The sequence below is a fragment of the Notolepis coatsorum genome (genome assembly GCF_963971535.1).
Source record: "Notolepis coatsorum genome assembly, chromosome: 2".
In the NCBI taxonomy this organism is placed as follows: Eukaryota; Metazoa; Chordata; class Actinopteri; order Aulopiformes; family Paralepididae; genus Notolepis; species Notolepis coatsorum.
The window spans coordinates 137,866,743-137,886,933 of record NC_140166.1 but is presented as its reverse complement, the minus strand read 5'-3'; the positions used below and the strand labels follow the sequence as shown (position 1 = coordinate 137,886,933).

The 20,191-nt window shown below is 43.6% G+C and overlaps 1 protein-coding gene across 1 annotated transcript in view; it reads left to right on the top strand.

The window, feature by feature from the left end:
* The window catches only part of ggctb (gamma-glutamylcyclotransferase b), a gene marked incomplete at its 3' end in the record, with an annotated part of 41,827 nt that extends 35,964 nt beyond the window's left edge, over positions 1 to 5,863 (top strand). Inside the window, 1 exon segment of the mRNA XM_084308319.1 lies at positions 5,699 to 5,863. Coding sequence (XP_084164445.1) covers positions 5,699 to 5,863 — 165 coding nt within the window.
* Positions 5,864 to 20,191: the final 14,328 nt, after the last annotated feature.

The window sequence follows — 20,191 nt, the reverse complement described above, 5'->3', positions numbered from 1 at the left end:
TGGCTTTGTGACCGAAGCTTTGTGTTCTATCTGTGTGTGTGTGTGTGTGTGTGTGTGTGTGTGTGTGTGTGTGTGTGTGTGTGTGTGTGTGTGTGTGTGTGTGTGTGTGTGTGTGTGTGTGTGTGTGTGTGTGTGTGTGTGTGTGTGTGTGTGTGTGTGTGTGTGTGTGTGTGTGTGTGTGTGTGTGTGTGTGTGTGTGTGAGAGAGAGTGAGAGAGATTCACTCTGTTCTGTCTAAAGTATTGTTCCCTGTTAATGCAGGGCCTGTCTGTGTGTGTAGTGTGTGTGTGGTGTCCTATGGGTATTTGGTAATATTTCCACAATAAAAACATTTAGCGTAACTTTACATTGACGTGCCTTCTGTTTAAAAAACGAGAACGAGATTGAAAAAAAACTAAAGGATTTCCATTGTACTGGTTTCTCAGCTCCTTCTATTCTGGTTCTTTCTGGACTACATATAATGGTGATTGAATTACACTTTGAACTCAAAATAGATGTTTATGTTCTTTTATTACATTATGTCTTGCACTGATTGTCACTTATACGCCAGTATCTGTCCCAACAATGACAAAGTTGACAAATGACAAAGTAGTTTTGTAGGTATTCTTAATGGTATTTTAGAGTTTGTAATCTTCTGGAAAAATCCTGGATAAAGAAATGTTGATGAGTCATCCTGCACACAGGGGAATATACTACTTTTGTGTCCAATGAAATCCTTTCTAGAATGACATTTACAGCATGTTGTAACTACAGTGAGCTAGCACTCTCTGCCTCTTTAACTAAATTGAACAAAGGGCGGCTGGGTGGCGCAGCGGAGTTTGCGCTCATCACTAATGCAAGAGACTCCGGTCTCGAATCCAAGTGTCAGCGTTGCCTCCGGCTTGGGCCAGTCGTCATACTATCTCAATTGGCAGAGGTAGTGGGTGGAAGTCGATGGGTGGTAATCTGGACGTTGTGGACAGCGACTCCTACAGGTCGGTTGGGGACGCCTGCACAGCAGAGACAGGAAATGGCGGGGGTAGTGTGAGCCTCCTACACGTTACACCTCGCCAATGAGAGTCCGCGCTGGCAGGTGAAAAGATGTGACAGGCTGCCTCCTCGTGTACCGGAGGGGACACGTGATGCAAGGATTCTATCCTCCCTACAACCGACCAGTGGGAGGCATATGCGAGCAACGTTCAAGACAGGGGAGGGGAGAATTGGAACCACGAAATTGGGATGGGAGAAAAATAGAAAATAAGGAGAAAAAATGGATACAAAAAAAACTAAATTGAACAAATGTTCAATGTTAGCTTGCTAGCTAACGTTGCGTAACGTTGAATGAATGAATGAAAACTTTATTTAACAGATTGCAGAATTGGTACAATACAGTACGGCTCAATACACACAATTGTTAAGGGGATGCAGACCAGAGAAAGACGTTTGTCTTATTTACATCAGGGTCCCCCATTTTCAATTCATAATGACATTTATGACATACACGACATACACATATACAGTACTGTTACAGTACATCCAGACATTTATGACATACAAGATGAAGATATACAAATATACAGTACTGTTTAAGAGACAGATCCTAAAAGAAAATATATACATATATACATTCAAGGGGGAAGAAACTGTACATTGGAGGGGGGTGGATGGGGGGTTTGGACATTTACCGGGGCCAGTTTCGAATTGCAACCTCCCGTAGGTGCTCTTTGAGAGTGGTTTTGAAGGAGCTCGGGATTCACATTATTTTACGGCTATGGGTAGGGCGTTCCACATACATGACATCATGACATAGGGACATACTGTACATGACATACAGGTATATAGTACTGTTACATTTGTGACATATACGATATGCAAATATACAGTACTGTTACCCAGAATCCTAACAGATAATATATACATATGATGGGGAGGAGACTGTACATTAGGAGGGGGTGGGTGGGTGGGTGGGAGAAAATATATACATACGGTGGGGAGGAGACTGTCTATTAGGAGGGGGTGGGGGGGTTGGACATTTACGGTGGCCAGTTTCGAATGGCAGCCTCCCGTAGGTGCTCTTTGAGAGCAGTTTTGAATGTGGGTAGGGATTCACATTTTTCTACGGCTGTGGGTAGGGCGTTCCGCAAAACGTGTTTAGTCCTTTGTTTGTGCCGAATCTGGGTTGCACATGATTTGTGGAACTCCTTCTGGTGTTGTGGTCATGGTATTCACTGACCTTTGGGAAGTATTTCGGTACCTGAGTGGTGTAGTGTATCTTGTAGACTAGGCCCATTGCAAGTTGCTGTACTCTGTCGTCTACTCTAAGCCATCCTAGGTTGTCAAAGTGGGCAGGTGTGAGGTGTGTTTTAGGAGTAAGGTCAAGCAGTAGTCTGACCAGTTTGTTTTGTGATGTTTGTAATCTTGTTTTTAGCGCCTTTGAGGTGCTTTGGTACCATGAGGTGCAAGCATAGTCATAGTACCCTTGAATGAGTGCTCCTGCCAGAGTCTTCAGGGTATTCTTGTTTACCAGAGAGGAGATCCGGTACAAGAATCTAGTTCGTTGGTTGACTTTTTTGATTACATTGGATGCCATTTTGTGAAAGATTTGCCTCTAGGATGGAACCCAGGTATGTAATTTCATCTTTCCTTGTGACAATATTGTCACCCACTGTAACTGAGAAGCCGTTGGTCTTGCTGAGTTTGTTATTTGATCCGAAGAGAATGGACTTTGTTTTACAAAGGTGTAATGATAGTTTGTTATCAGCGAGCCAGGTGCAGATTCTGCCAAGTTCCGAGCTGAGGGTTTTTTCAACCAGTAACTTGTTCTTGTTAGAGACAAGCAGGGCTGAGTCATCCGCAAACAGGAACAAGTTGCAGTCACGTTGCTGCTAACTTGCTAACTTTAGCTTGCCAGCTAACGGGTCGACCACAATGCACATGAAGCACTATTGGCTACTGTAAACGACAATCAATATTCATGACAAGTTCCTCCCTAGCTTCCTGTTTTTACAGGAAACGCATAAATATGTGGAATCAAATAGCATTCTGCTAGCCGTTTCATGTGGACTTTAAAGACAATAATTGGTTGTTTACAGGTTAGTTTTTAACTTGATTGATTGATTGAAAACGTTATTAACAGATTGCAGAATGGGTACAATACAGTACGGCTCAATGCACACAATTGTTAAGTGGATGCAGACCAGAGAAAGACTTTCGTCTTGTTTACATCAGGGTCCCCCATTTTCAATTCATCATGACATTTATGACATACACGACATACAGATAATACAGTACTGTTACATCCAGATATTTATGACATACAAGATGAAGATATACACATATACAGTACTGTTTAACGCTTTGATTGCCAGCGTGGCGTGCACTATTTATCGTTGAATGCCACCACCCACTTCAATGATAGCGCTCTAAACTAGGGATGCTCGATATTGGCTTTTTTACCGATACCGATATACCGATATTGTCCAACTCTTAATTTCCGATACCGATATATGTAGGGTTCCCCCCCCCCCAAAAAACTGAATAATTTCAGGTAATTAACATTACATATGTCTTGTTGTGGAATTAACATAACATTATGCATACTTTTGACAATAAATAAAATCAGAATTTGTTCTTACTTGCTTCCCTGGGTAAATAAAGGTTATAGAAATGTAAAAAAAATAAATAATACCGATATCTTTCGATATCACATTTTAATGCCAATATCGGCCGATAATATTGGTAGGCCGATAATATCTGACATCCCTACTCTAAACGCATAATCTATGTCTTAAATTATGGCTATGTGTCTAATCTGCCCGTCGCTTATCAATGACTTGTTTGCAGTCAACATTGTCGAAACGGATTGTTTTTTAATCGATTCATTTCCGTTTTATAGCATTTTGAAAAGCCCTCGTTTTCTTGAAAGTTTCAGGAAAATATATAGATTCCGTGATAAACGGCATTTACTGGAATATTCTGGAATACACAAAAAACGTTGTCATTTTTCGGCCTATTTATGAATCGTTTTCAAATAAACGCTAGATTATCGATAGTATATGTGTACTTATGCACGCTAGAGAAGCGGGCTGAAAAATATATTCTCTCATTTCCTGATCAGCACACACAGGTCAAGCAGTAGTCTGACCAGTTTGTTTTGTGATGTTTGTAATCTTGTTTTTAGCGCCTTTGAGGTGCTTTGGTACCATGAGGTGCAAGCATAGTCGTAGTACCCTTGAATGAGTGCTCCTGCCAGAGTCTTCAGGGTATTCTTGTTTACCAGAGAGGAGATCCGGTACAAGAATCTTGTACGTTGCTTGACTTTTGTGATGACATTGGTTACAATTTTGTCACAGGAAAGATTTGCCTCTAGGATGGAACCCAGGTATGTAATTTTATCTTTCCTTGTGACGATATTGTCACCCACTGTAACAGAGAAGCTGTTGGCCTTGCTGAGTTTGTTATTTGATCCAAAGAGAATGGACTCAGGCGTTATGCTAGTTTGTTATCAGCGAGCCAGGTGCAGACTCTGCCGAGTTCAGAGCTGAGGGCTTTTTCAACCTGTAACTTGTTCTTGTCAGAGACCAGCAGGGCTGAGTCGTCCGCGAACAGGAACAAGTTGTCACAAGCTGATGACATGTCATTTGCATAAATTAGGAACAGTAACGGTCCTAGTATGCTTCCAATACTATTGTATTGTGGTTAGTCTGATGGGCCATTAGTGATATGGAAAAAGCGGGTGATCATACCAATAACTCTTGAACTCCGTGGCTCCCAACAGCCAGTAGGCATATTCACCTCTCGAAGATTCAAAATCACAAGTGAGATCATCCAAGAGGATACGATCCTCTCTACATTGCCCCCATACCTCAAATGGAACCGAACGGAATAAATATTCATGTGCAAATGGAATATGTCTCTGATATTTTTAGCTCTGAGCCTTGACATTTAGCTGTTATCCTATTTTCATACTAGTGCTAGTTTCCCTATGCCTTTTCTTTTGTTGTTGCTGTTCTTAGCTCTATTCTATTCTATTGCAATCTTTAAAAAAAATGTCTTATGTATGTAGTTGCTATTGCATGTACATATTTGTGTTTTAATACACGTATATGTACATACATACCAACTATTTTGCCTGTTTTATTCTCTACCCATTGATCATCCTTAGCAACACTACTATTACTGACATCTAAGAAGGGAGATCCCCCCTTGAACGGCCCTTCTAAGGTTTCACCCCTCCTGTGGTGCTTTTTTCCTATTGCTAGGTTTTTAGTGAGTTTTTCCTTACCTTCGCTGGGGTATATCTGAGAGTATTGCATTTATTTATTTAACATTTTATTTTGGATTTCATGGTGTTTTTTGTTTTGTTCTTGATTTATTGTGATGTTTCTTCTTGACTTGTTTAAAGAAGACGTGTCCGGCCCATGGGGACATTAACGTGTGTTGTTGGGCATTAACGTGTTTGATTTGTTCAGTATGGGAACTACTTAACTGACGGGCAAATCTTTCAGAAAACGCCTGCAAATTGCATACCCAAAGTAATCTGCAATTTATTATACTTTATACTTAAAGCACATGCATGAGTCTGGTCTCTTTTGAAAGGAAACATTCTGAATTTTCATCCACAACAGGAAGAATCACTCTGAGTGCTTTTTAAATTTTGAAGTTAAGTTAAAGAGAAAGCAACCTATTGTTTACTCACCGTTAACCCTTTCCTGACCCAGGTGATCGTGATGGGGGCGGAGCAGAACGGCCTACCAGACGACTACCAGGAGATGCTGAGAGCGATCGAGACCAACAAGTTCGAAGGTCCCCTGCCTGTGATGGCTGAGCTAGAGCTGGCGATGAGCAGAGCCAAGGAGAGAGACGACCACTGTTCTGATGTCTGACAGTAAACCAAACTGACCCTGGATAATACCTGGACAATATCTGGATAATACCTGGATAATACCTGGATAATACCTGGATAATACCTGGATAATACCTGGATAATACCTGGATAATATCTGGATAATATCTGGATAATACCTGGATAATACCTGGATAATACCTGGATAATACCTGGATAATACCTGGATAATATCTGGATAATACCTGGATAATACCTGGATAATACCTGAATAATACCTGGATAATACCTGGATAATACCTGGATAATACCTGGATAATATCTGGATAATACCTGGATAATACCTGGATAATACCTGGATAATACCTGGATAATATCTGGATAATATCTGGATAATACCTGGATAATATCTGGATAATATCTGAATAATACCTGTATAATACCTGGATAATACCTGGATAATACCTGGATAATATCTGGATAATATCTGGATAATACCTGGATAATACCTGGATGCCTCTGTCTTCATGACATGGTCTCTTCAGTTTCTCTCCATGGTTGAGAAGCATGCAGCCGCAGAGCGCGCCCTCTCAGGACCGGCGCTCTCAGGACCGGCGCTCTGACGGCCCTGCTGTGAGGCGTGATTTCTTTCCCCCTCGAAGACCTAACCCTAACCATAACTCTAAGCATAACCCACTTCGAAAGAGGGCCAAAGCATAACCACTTCGAACTAGTTTGTACAGTCCTCTGGCCTGTTTGTAGCGCACAGTGCAATACAGCGCACAGTGCAATACTCCAATTCAGCCATTGGGTGGGTGGCGCGCGGTCCTGAGAGCGCCGCTCGTGCTTGCCAGCGCCGGCCCTGAGAGCGCCGCTCGTGCTCGCCGGTCCTGAGAGCACCGCTCTGCGGCTCTGCAGCTATATACTATTGCCATGGTTTGGCTCTCATGCCATTGCTAGCCTTTGTTCTGTTATACATACAAACACGATCTCATCAAAAAACATAAATAAAGTACTAATCGACCACAGGAAAGAAGGTATATAATTAGGGATGTCCAATATTATCGCCCTACCGATATTATCGGCCGATATTGGCATTAAAATGTAATATCGGAAATTATCGTTTTTGTATGTACTCAAATTGAGTAACATTTTACTCCCAAAAAGACAGTATTGGCTTCTAGTCCAAATAGAGTCAAATTGACTCTTGTCACAGAGTTCATTCTTCAGAGTTATTTCTACTCCATTTAGTGTTAACATTTAACTCTACAAAATGCCAATTTGCTCCATTTAGCATAAAGTAAAAACAAGTCTAACATCATTTCACTCAACACAGAGTTGTATTTTACTCCGTAGAGTTGTGATTCCATCAATAGAGTTGTATTTGACTCTGTATAAGAGTAGTAATTGCCTCAATATAGAGTTATAATTCCTCACAATGGAGTGTTATTTTAATCTATAGAGTTATTTTTCACTCAATATAGTTATAATTCCCTTAATATTAGAGTGGTATTTTAATCAATATAGAGTTATATTTCACTCAATAGAGTTATATTTCACTCAATATAGAATAGATTTCACTCAATATAGAATATCATATTTCACTCAATATAGAGTGGTATTTTAATCAATATAGAGTTGTAATTCCCTCAATATGGAGTTGTAGTTCACTCAATATAGAATAGATTTCACTCAATATAGAATATCATATTTCACTCAATATAGAATTAAATTATAATTTACTCTGGAATAATACATTTAAAATAAACAGGGTCAAAGCAGAAATCAGTATTTAACAATGCACTTTTATTTGCAACAGGCATATCCTTTGGGATGCAAACACTTTTACAACAGCGTGTGAACAAGAATCATGACTTCAAGGGGCGATCGATAGAAAAGAAGGTCATAAATAAAATAAGATGTATCAATAAGCTTGTGCAATCTTGTTTTGTCTTCAGTTGCCAAGAAATTTGAAATTCCTAGTACCTTGGACTTAAAGGTCTATGATGACTTAAAACACCGAAGTCGACAAGGAGGCGTTTCAGTTAGTTATAAAGAAACCAGACATGGGTGTGTTGGAGATTTGTTCACCCCAAGTTGCTTATTAACATGGAGCCCATAGCCTCATCCAAAATGTCACACAGGTACTGTATATGTTTGTACTTTGAAATGATCTTTGTTTCTATACGCCCAATGTAATGTAACATAGTAAAAAAAAATAAAAAGAATGCGGCTGAGGAAGAACTTGCTTGGTGTGGATCCTTCCTAATCTAATGTGATTTTTTTACACTACACTTGTCACAAACATTCCTCTCTTGCTAATCACACTTGGTATATGTCTACGTGATTGTTAGATTCAGTGAGCCCCTCTGCAAACAACTCCATTATATACAAAAATCACCATGACTTCAAGGCTTCATGGGGAGAGTAATCGATAGAAAAAAGGTCATAAATAAAAGACAATTACATTTTGGCCTCTGTAAAGTGACAGCAGCATCTGTTAGGGATAGCTCACCCAAAAAAGAAATCTATCAATTACACACCCCATGAATCCTTGAATTCATGGAGATTTGTTTGTTTGTCGCATTCCTGAGCCAATAATTCAAGCCAGTCATCAAATTATTGGCTCAGGAATGCAACAAAAAGAAATCACCATGACTTCAATTAAGGCTTCATGGGGAGAGTAATCGATCAATTACATTTTGGCCTCTGTAAAGTGACAGCAGCATCTGTTCACCCCAAAGAAATAAAAGAAAACTAATAGTGTTCATCCCCAGTGCAATAGTTCAAGAGCTTCTCTTTTCCTTTTTTAAATCACAGGAAACAGTATGGAACAATAAATGAGCTTGAATCGTCATCACTGTATGACATCTGTATATCGAATGCTTTGTAAAACAAAAGCTCTTTGACATCAACTACATGAGGTCCATCTGTAGTACACACAACTTTAAATGCATAAAAATTGTCATCCAGAGACACGGTTTGTAGTGCAAATGTAAACAACAGTAACCTCTCATCTTTAAGAACAACACAGTGGATTTTGTGAAAAACTGGAACATCACTAAGAACTTTAAGACAAACAACTAAACCTGGACGATACATATTTCCATGGTGTTTGGCCCATCTAACATTTAACACCTTGGTGTCACTTGGTACCTGAAGAGTCTCCGCTATCTCACAGCCTCTGTCCATCACATTTAATGCTACCATTTTACTTGGACCAAGCACCAGTCTGTTGGGATCAAATGTCTGCCAATTGTATGCTACTTGGTGTTTCTTTGCCAACGTTTTAGTTATATTTTTGAAGCTTTTTAGTTGTTTTTTAAAGAAATTATGCTTCGCTTCATAGCGCATGCACCAGACATGCAAAAGTGGTCCAATTTTACGAATACATGTAGGATAGTGCACCATAAAATGATGCTTTGGTAGTAGCCTCCTGTTGAGAAACATGCTTGAATAACCCGTGGTGCTCTGCAATCAAGTGTTTCAAATAAATAGTAATGCCATTGACAAAGGCCATTGTGCTTGGATCTAGACACATGTTGGGCATGCATCCTCAATTAAAACTGTCAATTGGCACCACACAAATTGAACAAGTGAACACAATAAAACTTCTCGGAGTTACTATTGATAGCTCATTATCTTGGTCTAAACATATAAATAATATTGTCTTTAAAATGGGTAGAGGAATTTTTATGACTAGGAAATGTTCTGCTTTTATCACTCCCTCCACAATGAAATCTGTTATTCATTCTTTGGTTTTGTCTCATTTAGAATACTGCCCTGTTATCTGGTCGTCAGCTACAAACTCGAATTTAAAAAAGTTGCAGGTTGCTCAGAATAAAGCGGCTCGCCTGGTACTAGGCTGTTCATACAGGACAAGTATTGGTTTTATGCATGAACATCTGGCATGGCTGATGGTTGAAGATAAAGTATCGATGAGTCTTCTAATGCTGCTGCGGAACATTATTAGCACTGGTAAGCCATCTAGCTTGGCTCAGCAGTTAGAAATGACTTCTGAGCATGGTTACAACACTAGAGGGGCCGCTTCTGGCAACATCAGAACAAAATCAGCACCAAAATCAAATTTTCTCAAACTCACTGGCATATATAGGTTAATAGCACTCTGGAATGCTCTGCCGAAAAACATCTCATCCACAATACATAATAAAATTACTTTCAAAACAAATATTAAGAGATATCTTGCAAACATGTCAAGTATGTAACTGTTATCTGTGTATTATATATACATATATCTTTTAGTTTGACGGGAATGTTAGATTTTATAATGTGAATTTGTATATTTGTATACATTTTTAATTTGTGTTTTGTCAAGTATGTAACTGTTATCTGTGTATTTTATCTTTTTTTTTGTTTGACTGGAATGTTACATTTTATAATGTGAATTTGTATATTTGTATTAATTTTTTATTTGTGTTTTGTTTAAATTTTTATTCGTATTCTTTGTTGTACATTTGTATTGTATTTTTTTTGTCTAGGACCCCAGGAAGACTATACATTGTTTTGTTTTCATTAAGAGACAACTTATTCCTATCAAACCATAAGAGCCAATCTTGTTATTCATTCTCTCACTATGGCATATTTTGTTTACCTTTTCTGTCATATCTGGTATCTCATGTAAGTAATTTCGATTATGTATTTAATTAGGGATGTCCGATATTATCGGCCTACCGATAATAATCGAATATTCTTTTCTTTTTCAAGTAAGAACAAATTATTATTTTATTTATTGTCAAAGTATGCATAATGTTGTGTTAATTACATGACAAGAGATATGTAATGTTAATTACCTGAAATTATTCAGTTTTTTGGGGGGGGGGGGAACCGTGCATATATCGGTATCGGTTGATATCGGTTGATATTGGTATCGGAAATTAAGAGTTGGACAATATCGGTATATCGGTATCGGTAAAAAGCCAATATCGAGCATCCCTATATTTAATCTAAGTTCTGACCAGAACTCTTTGTCACTTTCTGGTCAGACGCTCGTGTGTCTCTGATGATAAACTGATCACGGTCACTTTCTGGTCAGACGCTCGTGTGTATGTCTGATTATAAACTGATCTCTGTGGAAACAGATTCATAAACTATGTTACAATACAATACATGTTTTATTTTTTTTTTACAATTTTTTTTTATTAACATTTATAGACAAACAACACTTACACAATACCTACAATGACTTCAACAACACAACAGTACATCCACACGGGCCCCTCAGCTTTATAGACCTCCATGAGACGGACCCCCCCCTCCTGCCATCCACCCCCAGAAACAGGGCTCCCCCACATCCCAGGGCCGTCACACACGGGGCCGAGTACTCAGCGACATGGGTAGCTTGAATTTGATTGGGCCAGGCCCAGCAGAGGTTCGAGGGGTGGCACTCCCCCCCACCGAGCCAAGCCCGCTACCTCCCATGTCACCAAGCACCCCCCCCCCCCCCCCCCCCCCCCGGGCCAAACCGCGGAAACGATGGTCCGCCTCCCCCGACATCCCCTCCCCTGAGTTAAGCCCATTGGAGCCCCCCATATCCCAGGCCACTGCGCTCGCAGCCGGGCCCCCAGCGACACGGGTACCTTGAATCAATTGGACCAGGCCCAGTAGAGGAAAGGATAGGGGACTCCCCCCCACCGAGCCAAGCCCGCTATTTCCCATGCCACCGAGAGCCCCACCCCACGCCCACCGACCCCCCAACACACAGGGCCCCGCCGGGCAAAGCCCAGCCGCTCTGATCCCCCTGAGATAAACCCCTCCCTCCCGCCCTCCTCCACGAGAAACAGAACACCCCCATATCCTGGTCCACCATGCAAGGAGCCGAGCACCCAGAGCCCCCACCCGCCCCCGCCCGACCGCCAGGCGCCCGGCCCACGAGAACCCCAAGCCCAGGCCCGCAGAAGGCCAAAGCACCACGCCTCAATGGCCCCCCAAACCCCCACGACCCCAAGCCTGGTGCCCCCCCCCCCGGCCCGCTGACCAGACCGGCCAGGCCATGGCGGCCGAGGATCCCGTTGGCGGGTTGGAGGGGTAAGGCTCTCCTGGAGAGGGCCCCTCCTATAAAGACGGAGATATTCCCAGTGGGGATTCTCCAATGTCCCTATTATTGTCCAACAGTTTATTTGAATTTTTATCTTTCATAGTACATTTCCCGAGCTCTCGGTCAGGTCTCCGGATGTGATTCCCCATGTTCCCCGTCATCTTAGTTGTGTGTCATGTGTGCTAGTTTCAACAGTTTAGTCTAGCACGTATTATTTGTATTATATGTCCCGAATCAAGTCCCAATTTCCCCAACTAATGTGTTTACCTTGTCTGTACTCCCAGTGGTCTGTGTGTTATCCGCAGTGTGTCTCGAACCATAACCTCCATTCACTATCAAATAATATGCTTAGTTGTGCGTCCTGTGTGTTAGTGTCTACAGTTTAGTCCAGTACGTGTTATTTGTATTATATGTCTCGAATCAACAGCAAGCTACTTGGGAAATGTAGCAAGCTACACTACAAGTTACTCTCGATTAAATATAGCTCAACTACAATGGAAGCTATCCCCAGATAAATGTAGCAAGCTACACTACAAGAACATGGCAAAAATAGCTAGCTACATCGGCACTACTTTTTTTTTTTTTTTTTACTTCATGATCAAGTTTCCACCAAACAAATAGGCAGACAAAAAAAATGCTCAGTTTGATTGTTTATTATAAGCCCTCGGTCTGGCTTTTTGTGTCATCCTTTTAACATGAACTTGTATTATGTACAAAATCCAGGAAGGCAAGTTTAGCTGGGTGCAGCCTCTACAAAAGAAAATAAAGAGACCATTTGGTTTGATCAGTTTTTATAGTATAGTTTGTTGATTACTTTTGATGCAGTAATGGTATTTTTCTTTTCTATTCTATCTTTATGTATTATTTATCCCTAAACTCTGCATCTTCTGAAACCTGCCTACTTTATCAACCAAAAACACACTTCTTCAATATCTGAATTGTAACTGTTTTACTTCATTTTACTAGTAGTATGCTACCATGTATATACTACTACCAGTACCAACTATGCTAATATGTCTATACTACTACAGTATGTACTCAGAGTATAACACTCAAGCTTGATACTGACAAACAATACTACTTATCCTTGGCTGCTAGATATGTACCACTCCTGCTGACTTGTTGTACACAATTTGTAAGTTGCTTTGAATGAAAGCGTCAGCTAAATGACCAAATGTATTTAAATATGTAACTCACAAAACATTCCATGGCCCCAAAATCATGTGGGGACCTGACCCACAGGTTGAGAACCACTGCCTAGGTGATCTTTTCCCTATTTTTTTCTTTTCTCCACCCCCATAATATTGTTCATTTTCTGCCTACAGTGAAACATCATCATGATAGCAGCTATCTGTTAGTTAAAGCTGTTGACAAAAAGTGTACTGACTTGTGTGCTGTTTGGGAACAGTTGATTTTCATCAGCTCACCTGAATGTGTTCTCAAGTTAGTGCTGGGCGTGTGGGAAGTTGAGAGCAGCATATGTTTTAGGCGATTTTTCAGTCAAACTCATAAATGTGTCCAGATAGGGGCCATGGAGAGGCATTGTTGACATCGAATCCCTCTGCCATTATTTCGCGCGGACTGGTTCATGTAATCTGTTAAATTGCATTCATTCATTCTCATTCAGTGGTCTGCATTTCGATTTTCACTTCCTGATTTGCGGGTTGGAGTCCGGCCCTATCCTGCCTCTGATTGGCCTACCCGTAATGTTTTGGCCTACCATACCCAATCGTGAGTCGTCATACTCATATCTAAACCAACCAACCAATCATAGTGGGTTTTCTACGGGGAGTTTTTTTTCTCTCCTCACAAATCTTTATACTGTAGTCTAGACTGTTTCTCCCGACAGTAGCGTGTAGCGTTTCCTCGTCGCTACGTCACTACTTCGTTCTATAAATATCTCCGCTACAGAGACCGCTACCTGGTTAAAAAGTAGCGACGCTACCATCACGCTACTGAGAATTGTAGTTAAGCTATGTAGCGTCGCTACTTGTAGCTAGCTACTGCCCATCACTGCGAATCAAGTCCCAATTTCCCCAACGAATGTGTTTACCTTGTCTGTATTCCCAGTGGTCTGTGTGTTGTCTGCAGTATGTCTCGAATCATAACCTCCATCCACTATCTAATTCAGTGGCGGCTGGTCCATAGATGGCGCTAGACCGCCGCCCCCCCCTGGTTAAAAGAAGAAGAAGAAAGGAATGTATTCACGCCCCCCGGCCCCTAGCGGCCTAGCCCCATCCAACCCCTTTTCATGGGCGCTCGATCTCAGCTCCACGGTCCGTGCGCAACTCACAGGGCAAATACATATGTACGTGTAAATAAATACGTACGTACAACATAACACAATCAAATACGATATCCGAGGGCGCTTGGTCTAGTGCCCAAAGTAGTCACTCTATTGGCTGAGAGTGGCACGTGACATTGCCTCGAGGAAATACGCTCTGCTAGTAGTTGTCTGGTTGTCTGCTAGTAGTTAGCTGGTTCGGTAAGAACAACAACAACAAGCTATATGGCTGGATGCAGTCTGGGCAGTGGACATCAACAGTCTGGACATATACAGGACAGAGGCGCGCTTCAACTAAACTAAGTGAGTCGCGTTTTTTTTTTCTCTCTCTCTCTCTCTCTCTCTCTCTCTCTCTCTCTCTCTCGCTCTCTCGCTCTCTCGCTCTCTCGCTCTCTCTCTCGCTCTCTCGCTCTCTCGCTCCCCCTGTTAGAGCGATGCTGTGTTGTTGTTGAACTAACTAATTAATTTCGCCGCGGGGGGGCCATAATCACCCGGACAATGAATGGTAACTTGTTTAAAATGACAAGATATACATATGTTATTATTATTGGATGGATCAGAGAGAGAGAGAGAGAGAGCTGTGCGTGTTTGTGTAGGGCTATTGGAAACGTGGTTGCATTTGACTGACTGTGATCATATATTGATTGATGGCAATGGTGATAATATTCGCCAATGCGTGCCTTGTACATGTTTGCAAAATGTTTGGTATAGCGCCCCTCCTGGAGAAGAATTTACCAGCCGCCACTGATCTAATTATATGCATATGAATCTTGGTCGGTGTGTATGACCTCAGTGCTCGAGTCCTGCTTGGTGTGTGAGACTTCGTTATTTGAGTTCTGGCTGGTCCGGTTGATTTCGGTGCTCGGATCCCGGTTGGTGTGTGTGGCCTCCGTGTTCGTATCTTGGCCGGCCCGGGCGCTTGTATCCTTCCGGCAAGCAACAAGCCCTTCCGCATTGCTCTGATTGGCCAGCGATCTTCTACGCTCGTTTCCCCCCTACGACGGTAACGCGCGCATGCGCATTTTGTTTTTGCCGCCACACCCCCGGGCCCCACACGCTCACACACAAGCAGGTTTTAATAGGTTTTGCCGCTGCGGTGGTAGGTAATAATAATAATAATAATAATAATAATAATAATAATAATAATAATACTTAGAATAATAATACTTAGACAAACGCATGCAATTGGAATATGTGTAAATTATGCATTCGTCACTACTCTCTATATTGATGTGATTCCATCAACACATAGGTAATATTAATAGGTTTTGCCGCAGCTGCGGTAGATAATAATAATAATAATAATACTTAGAATAATAATACTTAGACAAACGCACGCAATTGGTACAAGTGTAAATTATGCATTCGTCACTACTCTCTATATTGACGTGATTCCATCAACACAGGGTCGGTACCGACCCTTAAATGACATTATGATCATATATCCATATTTTTATGAATGATGCAAAAAATTTGCGATTTTTAAATCAAACGTTTTCAAGTATTAACATCACTAACATGTCACAAAAGCATGTAGAATGTATATTATCATTGTTGTGAAGGATCAGATTAAACCGAATATGTATATTTATTTATATATATATATTTAATTGTATTTGTATATCGTTTGATATCCCCTGTATATTCCTTGTACAATATGCATTGAATATCCCCGTTTCTACTAAACAGCCCATAATAGTTTCATTCTACCATTGGACGAGAACCTGGCGCCAGGTTGCCATACCCCTAGGTTCAAGTTCAATCGTGCCGCCTAACATGTCGAGGCAACCCCCGGTTCCGTGCAGTAATATGCCGGGCGAAATACGTGTGGTACTATTTGTTCATAGCGCATATATATATGGCGCTCGTAAAGTAGAACTTTCTTTTAGTCCAGTTCTTTACCCTCCAACAGAGTGACAGACGCAAAAGCCTCCCCACGAAGCACGTGCGGTGTAGTAGGGCCTACTTGGCCCAGAATAGGCATTGAGATATCGTGTAGATTAATAGTTGAATGGTCATAGTTTGGCACCATACCGTCGAGTTGGACGTATTCTATTAAGCTAATAATAGTCTATTTATGTATGGTGCATCGTTCGGTTCGAGTTCGACAGTTATCAGTACCCCCATCGTTCTGACGTTATCTGGACGCTTATCCAGGCTGGTCAGACCCCTAGTGGTGATTGCATCCGAGGAGCTCCGGGTCAAGAGCGACTGGACCTGTATATTGGATTACTCTACCCGACGACGGCGAGCCTTCCACGGCTCTTGGATTATGCTTTATGTGCTTTGATTATTCCATGGATAAAGGCCAACACTGTCGAGTGTTGGAATTACCCCCCGGAGAGGACTACAGGTGAGGCGGCGCTCTACACGTGAGGTCGCACCACGTCTCTCCGTTGTGGACCGGCAGATACCGTTCCACAGAGGGTCCAGCTGTGTTCGTCTACGGCCCGAGGTTCTGTGGGCACTGGGTCTAAGACTTTGGATTCTCCCAAGACACCGTCGGCCAGATGGGATACCGCCAGCGACTTCTCTAACCCCCCCCTCCTACTGTCTTACAACCAGCGGGACCCCCCCCCCCCCCCTTAGTGTATCCAGCTATAATCATTTAAGTACTATCGCTATCGTTTCCTAAATATTCCAGGTTGTATACTTACTCCCTGCGCAACCAGAGATTGGACATTCAATGTTGATTTACCTACGAATACTCATTTGCCATAAAAGTGCATACTTAACATTTCAAATCATAAATGTAATTAAGTGAATGTTGTATACACCCTTTGCTGTATTAAATATTCGATTTGGTCCATTTGTGTTGGTTCGTTTCATCAGGTGGGAAAGTGTTCATCATACTTATATCTTGTACTGGGTGGCCAGAAGTTAAAGTACATGAGGTAGTGGTATTAAATATCATATCTAACAATACAGTCAGGGAATTGTACCCCTCAGCTACAATTGGTCCTTCGAGCCGGAGGGTAACTAGTGTAATATTAATATAGTGTTATTAATATCGAAATGGCCTATGATGAACACTCCACGAAACGATCCTCCTAACCTAGAACGCCCGCGGCGCAGACGACAGACACCTCAGTACTTAGAGGCTTACACTGTCAGTCAACTACCTAGCCTTCGACAAACGGTAAACGTGGTAAAAGTAGAAAGTAAAATTATGTCTGACCTTAACGACCAGGTTTCCCCGACCACAGAGGCCCTAGTAGGTCCTAATGTAACTGACCAAGCCCACGGTGGAGACCAGGAGGGAATTGACATGCCTTTACCCCCCGCCACTACTAAAGAAGTAGTCCCCGACACGCCCCGGGAGGAAGACAACCCTACAGAGAGAGAACTCTGCACGGAAGAAGAAGAGGAGAGCGCCGAGGAACTAGAGCTCCAGGACTCCCCAACGAGTACCCCCAGGAGCGGTTCATGCAGGAGCGGCTCACCTCCACTACCGCCTTCCCCCAGCGAAGCGGAGAGGATACTACAACAGGCGTTCCTCGTCAGCCTGACAGCCTCTACCGAACGCGATCGGCTCCAAGCACAGACGCTTAGCGAGCGCGAACGTCTCCAAGCCCAGGCGACCAGCGAGCGCGAACACCTCCAAGCACAGCAACGGAGCGAAGAACAGCGCACAAGTCTGGAGATGAGACGCTTCCAGATGGAAGAGAATATGGCAAGAGACCGCGCCGATGCCCAGCGCACCGCTGCCGGTGCCCAAAGAGACGCAGAGCGCGACAGACTACAAGCGCAACTGATAGAGCAGCTGATCAAAAGGACAACTCCCTCTCCCTCCGCCAGGGGCTCAAGGAACTCGTCGAGACAGCAGTCAAGAGCAGCGTCACCGCAACGAGCAAGCGACCCTGAACTTGACCAACAGACCGAGTCTAGACCCCCCGCAGACCCCCTTCCCATACCGGTCCAAGCGAGACCCAGCTACAAGGAAGGAGCGGCCTACACTGCGGAGAAGCTAAATAAACGATTACAAGATCTGGAAGATTTGATAGAAGAAGAAGAGGGAGAAGAGGAGAACCAAGCCCGACGACAGCACAGTACTCCACCGGACCAGGAGGTCCCATACAGTCCAGGCTATACCCCCGCGGCGCTGCGCTACAGACCCCCGACTCTATTTACGGGTGAGCACGACGCACGACCAGCCCCGAGGAACAGTACCTGGACCAGCGGGCCATGGTACCCTGCCAGTACCGGCCCACAGCGAGGCGCAAGAGGGGACTCGCCCAGGAGGTCTCTCCCCCAACGCTCGCCGATGTATTCGCCATCCACGGCGTCATACAACGCCACGCCGTCAATCCCAGACTTCGCCTATGAGAGTCGAGCACAGTACACGGAGCTCCGGATGTGCTTAGAGACAATGCTGGTGGATGTCATTGATGAACGCCACAAGTATGCAATATTATTGAAGCACCTGAAAGTACCGCGAGCACACAATATAGCGCTAGCCTACGCTACCTCCTCGACCCCATACACAGCGGCCCTTGCAGCGCTGGATCAAAGATATGGACGTATATGGGATTACGTAATCCAGGAGATAAGGCATATTGACCGCCTACCCCCAGCCACAGACAATCGCTCACTGGACGACCTGTCAATCAAAGTGCAGTCCCTGGTGGGGATGCTGGGAGCTCAACGGGAGAAGGGCAGGCATGAGCTGTACGCCAACTCTAACGTTGAGAGGATTTTGGAGAAGCTGCCACCCGCAAGACAGGAGCGCTTTCGGCGGCAGAGGGACTACCGAGATCCCGACGGCCCCGAGCCATCCCTCCTTGATCTGGCCGACTTCTTGGCGAGAGAGGTCAGCAGCTTACGACTGGACACCTTCGGGCGGAGCACGCCAAGCTCCAGAGAGGGACCCAGGAGAATAAGTGATGGAAGAAGATCGGTGACTGTCATGCACCAATCAGAGTCAGTACCGAGCAGTAAGAGTCACAGCACCCCCTCGAGAAAGGAGAAGTGGAAGATAGCGTGTCCCTACTGTGAGAAAGAACACTGGCTGTCACAATGTGACTCATTCACAAAGATGAATGCAGAAGAAGTGAGCCAATGGATAAAGTCCAACCGGCGCTGTTATCGATGTGCGCGGCCCCACATGGCAGCCGAATGCCGCCTAAAGAAAAGGTGCAGCCGGTGCGATGGAGCCCATCTAGATATACTACACGATAGTAACGGAAGACGGCCTACACCTGCACCACGGAGCGGCACCAAGGCAAGTGTCATGTACATTGACCCCGCCAGCAGCAACGGAGCTCAAGTGCTCTTAAAGGTAGTCCGTGTGACATTGAGCTACCAGGATAAAGTCATGGACACTTACGCCGTCCTTGATGACGGGTCAGAGAAGACCCTTCTGCTCGCCTCCGCTGCGACTCAACTGGGACTGCGGGGGAGCAAGAACGAAATGACGATTCGGACAATAAGAAGAGATTTAAAGACGATAAAGGGCGAGAATGTCTCCTTCACTATCGCAGCCAACGGGCAGCCAGAGCGACGGTACAAGATCACAAATGCTTTCACCAGCCAAGAAATAGGACTCTCGCAGTACACCTACCCTGTCACCAAGTTGATGGATAAATATGTGCACCTGCGCCAATTACCTATCCCGCTCATAAACGGCGCTACCCCGACCCTGTTGATAGGCTCCGACCATGCAGAACTCATAGTCCCGATTGACCGGGTCCATACCGGTCCCCGAGGCTGTCCTGCAGCCGTCGAGACCCGCCTAGGATGGACATTACAAGGCCCCCTCGCTAAATCTCTCAACCGAACCGCAGCCACTAGCTGCTTCCACTCCCGAACGACAGAAGAAGACACCACTCTCCTGCAGCACGTCGAGAGGCTATGGACCCTAGAGACAATGCCCTTTAAGAACGAAAAGAAAGACATTCGCTCTAAAGAAGACATTTACGCCATCCACCTACTCGAGCAGGGGACAAAGAGAGTCACAGTCGGCGGAGTGATGAGATACGCAACTCCACTCCTGAGGCGAGAGGGAATGCCCCCCTTTCACGCAAAGAAAG